The 6,673-nt window shown below is 52.9% G+C and overlaps 1 protein-coding gene across 1 annotated transcript in view; it reads left to right on the forward strand.

The window, feature by feature from the left end:
- The first annotated feature begins 5,109 nt into the window (after positions 1–5,109).
- Positions 5,110–6,673, forward strand: part of LOC104287012 (grifin-like) — a 2,603-nt gene continuing 1,039 nt past the window's right edge. Inside the window, exons 1-2 of the mRNA XM_009885662.1 lie at positions 5,110–5,121; positions 6,629–6,670. Of these exons, the coding sequence (XP_009883964.1) occupies positions 5,110–5,121; positions 6,629–6,670 (54 nt within the window). The remainder of the gene's footprint in view (positions 5,122–6,628; positions 6,671–6,673) is intronic.

Raw genomic sequence — 6,673 nt, forward strand, 5'->3', positions numbered from 1 at the left:
GGGGACAGAGTGCAACAAGAGGCAGAGGTTTTGTTTGCAGTTGTTTGCATTCATGGCACCAACCGGGGACTGAACCGGGCTCCTTTTCTCGCTTACCGGCCAACAAGCGTAAAAGCAGAATTTCATACTGGCAGCTGCTCAGATGGCTGCTGGGGCAGAGAACGTGCCCTCCCCTTCCCCAGCACCAGTGCCTAACTGGGAGGATGATGGGACATGCTAACAAGCGGCCAAAGAATGGAAAATCTGACAAACACAGCATCCCCGGAAGCCACCAGCGCCAAGGCTGTTCCCCGCAGCTCGTTAGTGGAGCCGACACTCCAACAAGGCGCATGAAGCTCGGTCAACACCAGGCCGCGTGCCGGGAGGTGTTGGCTTCTGCCTGTTTCTCTTGCCACCTTGCAGGGTGTGAAGTTTTTCTTTCCTCGCTCTCCGGCGAGCTGCCTTGGGATGTTTAGGCTGGGCTCCTTCTGCAGCGCACCTCGAGAGAGACTGAAGTCTCCTTAAAGCAGGCTGCAGAGCTGACCCCCATCCCAGAGCAGCAGCGGGTGTTGCGTCAGGCTCTTCGAGAGTTAGACCCATGCGTGATTTTTCTTATGATTATCATTCGTCTCAGGGATTTGCCTGGAGTCTCCAGCCCTCTTCTGGCTGGTCCTGTAAAGCACAGCAGGGTGAGGTTGCAGAAATACAGAAATACCATTGACTGTTGCACTGAGATTTGACCCAAAAAGGGTTGCTTTGAGTTAAATAAATGGTTTAAATGGTTTATATTTATAAATCTTAAATAGTTTTTTTTCTTTTTTTTGCACCGCCCAGCCCTGGCATGACACCGAGATGGATGGTCTCTGGATGCTGCTTGTAGAAAGCAGCGTTGGGGAGAGATCCCAAGCAGAGCAGCCAGGAGCAGGGAGCTAACCCAGAGCCGTAGGTCTGGGGGAAAGGGAATCGGGGTGAACTGGCAAAGAGATGTGCCAAAACCCTTCCCGGGGTAACACATTCCCAAGTGGGCACGGATGGAGCAGAGGGCTGACTCCCGATTGCACGGGGGAGTTTTAGGAATTCCCTGGAGGAACCGAAATGGCTGCGGAGGAGGTACAAATACTGCCAAGCGGCAGATAAGCAAGTCTGGAGAAGCCTCGCACAGAGGCGTGCGCTGGGGAAATCGCAGCCCCTGATTTGGTCTGGTGGGGGAAGGTGCTGGGGTCCCCGTCTGGATTTGGGGTAACAAACGACCCTCCAAGAAGGAGCTGAGCCTGCCTGGAGCACACAGGCGGCGGGCAATGCCCGGGAGGCTCCGCTTCCACCCAGGCTATTTTTTTATGGTATGGGTGTTTTTTTTTTTTTCTGCAAAGCTATTGTCCTAAAACAAAGAGCCAGCTCTGGCTCCAGAGATGGAGAGAAAGGCATGAGTTCTTGGGCCGGAGGAGGGGGCCGTGGTGCTCTCCCCAGATGAGTAATGGCTGCTGGCTGGATGGGGGTGTTCAAAGCAAGAAAAAGCAAGGGACTTTGCAATGGCATCATTTGCAGCCTCGCTGCCGTGCCCTGCCTGGCTGGTGGCTTCAGCCCAGCACTAAAAATACATCATTTCTTAGCTTAATCTTAAATTATTCCATAAGGCTGCAGGTCTAGGGGCCCCTGGACTAGTCCCAAGACAGTTAGCCAAGGGTGATTCCAGAGGAGCCCGGCTCTGGCTGCACCCCTGTGGCCACAGCCACCCTGCTCCAGTCATTAAGTATGAAAACAGCTTTGCACATGCAAGTCCACCGGCCACACGCGGCTGTGGACTAGGACCACCAGGCTGGCTTGTTTGCATTGGTGTGTTTAAGGAATGTGGGTTGATTTGCAATCACAGGTCTCCAGTAGGTATAGACTGCTGAGGTTCAGTGGATGCTATATATATGTGTATGAGTACATACGTGGGTGAATATTAATTGGAGACAGGGCTATGCAATAATGTGTGAGGACATATATAGCAATATAACGCAGGTGAGGGCACAGTCAGGTCTGTGTGCTGATGTTTCTGGCTGGCAGGCCAAGGTAGATATGGGGCAACACGTACCCGTGTGTGGAGAGCTCACCTGGGGCAATAACCAAAGGCACCGTTCACATCAGGACTCGGCTGAGTTAGGGATGGGATGGATGCTTTTTTCCTACAAGAGCTCACAGTAAAAGCTGAGCATGTCTCAGAAACTGGAGCATCACGCAGTGGGTGAACTGCGGGGCCGGGCAGTGCCACAAGGAGAAAATCAATGTACGGTGTGTAGAGGCGAGCACTGTGTTCAGGTCCTGAAAGTCCAAGCTGTGTGTTTGGAGACCTCTAGAGACTAATGGAAATAATCACACATCCAGAAACGCAGCCGGTGTGGCGCAGGGGAGCCTTGCATGAAAACTCCCGTGGGAAGTGTGGTGCGGAGCTCCTCGCTGAGTGCTTCTGTCACTTTGTGAGCAGCAGGAAAAAGACTTTGGGACAAAAGACCACCAGCAGGACACGGATAATAACAGCTTAAGGGAAGGTGCAAACTCTGATGGTTGTCTGACCAAATGGCTGGCAAACGCATAAGCAGGTCTGCTAATGTGTCCCCTGCAGTTATCCAAGCCATCAGTTTATCATCTCCTCTCCTATGCTAGACTCCCTCCAATTCAGACTGTATCAGTCCTTTCTGTATCCCAGTGGCACATAACCGGTGTGTTTGGGGTTTTTTCCATCCATCACCAAAGAGAGGGAAAAGTTATGGCATTAAGAGCTAACCACACAGTGCTGCCTCCAACATCGGAGATTTTAAACATATTTTCAGTCTCTTTCTCCTTGCTAAACAGAGAGATGCTATGATGGCTTCTGAGCAGTAGCACAACAGGCAGAAGGCAAATAAAGGTGCACCTGTAAAAGCAGTTGGCATTTGGGCACCATTTACTGGTGAAACACGTGTTTGCATCTTTCCCCAGCAACCTTGCTTGCTCTCGCTGAAAGGCCAACACTAAGCAAAGCCTTGAATTTTGGGAAGCTCTGAGCAGAAGCTGCTGTCCCCCAAACTGGAGCGATCTAAACTTGCCCCCTCTTCCCTTTAGAGCTTCCCCATCTCTCCAAACCTGCCTTCACTGGCTTTCTTTCGCTCTCCCACAGGGCAGCCCTGTGGCTCCCAGTGCCGCTTGGCCTGATGCAGCTTTTTGCAGCAGAGGAGCAGATTCCATGCCCGTTGCTGGTGGTGGGAGCTGGAATGAGACTCAGCATGGCCGGGACATCACCCTGCCAGGACAGGCTGTGTGCACACAGATTTGTGGCAAGCGCTGGGTTTTACTAGACCAAATAAAAGGCTACAGACGCTTCTCCAGAGGTCGTGACTCAGGGTGGTTTCTGCACGGTGTGGGTGAGACGCAGCCCCTGGACACGGAAAGGAACCAGTATTTGTCCCACCATGGCTTGCTGGGAAAGGTCCCCTGCTATCCCACTGCAGCCCCATTTGCCCTGCGGTTCCCAAGCCTTCCCCAGTCCACTGATCTCATTAGCATAATTATGAATAACTTGGCACAATTATTTAGCTTGCAGATCACTCCTTTCCTACGTGCAGGGCTGCAACGCTGTCTGGTTTTGCCCACCACCACGGTGCGTTTCTCAAAAGCAGCCCCTTCTCCCCGCGATCAGTCCCGTGCCTGGCAGGCAGGAGAAACAAACGGGGAGGGATGATTTGAGGGGTGAAAACACAAATTTGGGTTCAGGCCATAAGTAGGGGAGACATACAGCTGGGCAGACTGGAGAGACCAATGTCCAGCTCCCTACAGCAGCCCACGGAGGGATGGGTGGGATGTCCCTGGCCCTGCCACCACCACCTCAGCACCTCTGCCGCTGGCTTGCGGCTCCCTTGCACATCCCGATGCTGCCATCTGTAGCACAGAGCTCTCCTCCGGTGTTCCCCAGCACGGCACCTGGAAAGCCGGGAGCTGATCAAGGAGGCCACGGCAGAGCTCAGCTTCACACAGTTTGGTTTTGTAGGAGTCCAAACTGGTGAATCCCAGCCTGGGACTTGGCTTTTTCAGCCCCAAGAGAGGCTGTTGGCTTCTCTGTCTGCTGGATTGCATTTTTAATCATCTGCCAAGGGCACCAGAGCCTGGGATAGTAGCTCTAATTCTGCTTATCTGCTAGAAATAAAATAAACACATTAAATAACATCAACACTGCGACCCATACAGTGAGAAGGTTTTAACCGCGAAAGCCATGGATTCCTGTAGGACCAGCCGGGAGCATCACAGCCTCCAGGGCACGCAGGGATGGGGCTAGCATCTGTTTTTAATGCATTTACCCTGTGAAGAGGGGGTGTGTGCAGCCATCCTTCCCTTCCCCAGTTCGGCTTCACCCAGCCGTATGTTGAAAAACACCAGCACTGAAATTTGTTTCATCACTGCTCATTTCTTGGTGCCTTTCCATGACAGGAAATATCGGACAAAGGCTCCCTCGCCCTGCTCCCAAATCCCCGTATTGTCCCCAGCAGGGAGGGGAAACACAGGGCTGGGACGTGCTGAGTTCAGCACAGCAGCATCCCAAAAGCGGCTGTGACAGAGCTGGCATCAGCTCGTTTCAGGCCAGGCTCTGACCCACAAAGAGTGAGCACAAAAAGAAAACAGGGAGAAAAAGAAATCTCTGTTGGTCGGGGTGAAGCTGAGCCCCTGTAGGAGCCACTGCTTCTCCTTTGCCACCTCCCTTCTCTCTGGACTTTGCGGTGGATGGGACTCCTGGTATCTCCCTCAGCTTTGGGAGTCTCCATCCTTCCTTCATGCATTAAACGCACCTGCCCCCCCAGACGACAGCCTGAATGCCCGTCTGCCCCATCGCTGCCACACGCCAGCTCCATCACGTCCCGGCTCAGGACCGCCTTTGTGCGGGCAGCAGCGGGGCTGGATTAATCCTGCATGCATGAGCGGGCTGACCCCGCGGGGCGGGCAGCGGGATTTGCTGCTCCCCAACTCCCAGCCACGTCCGATAGCCCGCTCTCAAAAGGAGACCTCATCCCAGTATCCCTGCTAATCCCTGCGCACGTGGGCTCCTGGCTGGTGGCCCCTATATAGACCCCTCTGACCGTGCACCCCGCTGGGTCTGCGGCGCAGGGGCAGGCGAGCGGGATGGCATTGCGGGTAAGCGCTGGGGACAGGAGCCGGCACAGCCTGGTCTGCCTGGTGGGTGACAGCGAGGGGTCAGGCGGTGGGTAAAGGAAAGCGGCACAGATAAGGGCGAGAAATCCAAGGGTAGAAATCCTGAAAGACGTGGGGATGCTACTTGTGGTGCTGCCCCTCTATTTCAGTCCCGTCCGGGCTATTGCAAAGCTGAGAGATTCGTGGCTTTCAAGAAAAGGCGATAGGACAGATTTTTTTAATCTTAGTTACATCAGAGCTGGTCCGGGGTGACGCTGCCCTGATGGCAGCACTTCTGGCCTGGAGGGTTTAAGCTGAGACCAAAACACAACTGATGTTTTAGTGGAGGAGATCTGTGCTTTGCTATCTGTCTCCGCTGGGACAGCCGGCAGCAAAGAGGGAATTGCTGGTTCCTGTGTATGTAGTGTGTCTCTTGCTGGGGTTGTTGGAATGATGACAAGCTAAGGGACAGGGCAGGGCTAACCTGGGTGCTGCCATCACCACTTGCTGTTCGACAGTGTGTTGTCAGCTCCATCAGCCCTCCATGTTTCACAGCGGGGAACGCTGGTGTGCTCACAGCCTTTGAATGACCACGCGTGGGTTCTCAAAGTCACTCACCAAAAGTAGCAGGGCATGAGGTTGGCCATCACTATGTCTCAGCTCCTGCCCAAAACCGTACATATCCCAGAAATGCATTGGAAATGGGAAACCATAGCGGAGAAAGAAACAGGGGAGTGAAAGTGCTAAGCTATGGGGAGGGAAAGCAAGGCATGGAGCTGGCAGTGGAGATGCCAAGGCTGGAGAGATCTTCCCAATGTGAGCAATAAGTTTGAGAGAGGGGGGTGCTCAGAAATGCAAGATCATTAGAGTGCTAAAAAAAGTGGGGTGAAATGGCAAGCACTTCTTATTAAAATGCATTATTTAATAAAACTATGAATTATTCAAAAAGGAACATTTTACAGCTTGTTTTATGCAAGTTTAACCTTGGAGGTGAGGGGAGCGGGTAGAATGGGGGATCAGGCAGGAGCTCGTGGGAAGAGTCACCCTTGTAATGCTGGATGAGGATGCCGCCTTACACCCATTCCTTGATCAGTCCTTGTCTTTCACATCCTGCTTCAAAGCATCACAAAGTTTTCTGCTTCAGATTTTGTATTGCCCAGGTGGGGAGAGGGAGCAGAGTGCCTTTGTGTCCTACCAACGATGAAGTCATACAGGTTCTTTAATTTTTGCTCCTCAATCCCACACAGCTCATTACAAAAGACCACGGGGGCAGCAAATCCCACCTGATCAACTGGATATTGTAGTAACTTAATTTCATATCAATTTAGAGCCCCTGAGATTATTTAGGAGTGAAAAAAAAAGCAGTGACAGAGAGTGTGTCTGCATGGGAAGGGGGGGGAGGCAGGACAAGACGATGCGAGGGTAAGAAAGATGGAGAAGTGTAAGGAATGAGCAGGGCTGTGCTCCTCTCCCACCGTGCCATGCTTCACCATCACCTCCTCACCGGCAGTTCGAGGCCCTGTACCCAGAGGGGATGTGTCCCGGTTGGAGCGTC

This window comes from Charadrius vociferus, unplaced genomic scaffold (genome assembly GCF_000708025.1).
Source record: "Charadrius vociferus isolate BGI_N301 unplaced genomic scaffold, ASM70802v2 scaffold430, whole genome shotgun sequence".
Lineage (NCBI taxonomy): Eukaryota > Metazoa > Chordata > Aves > Charadriiformes > Charadriidae > Charadrius > Charadrius vociferus.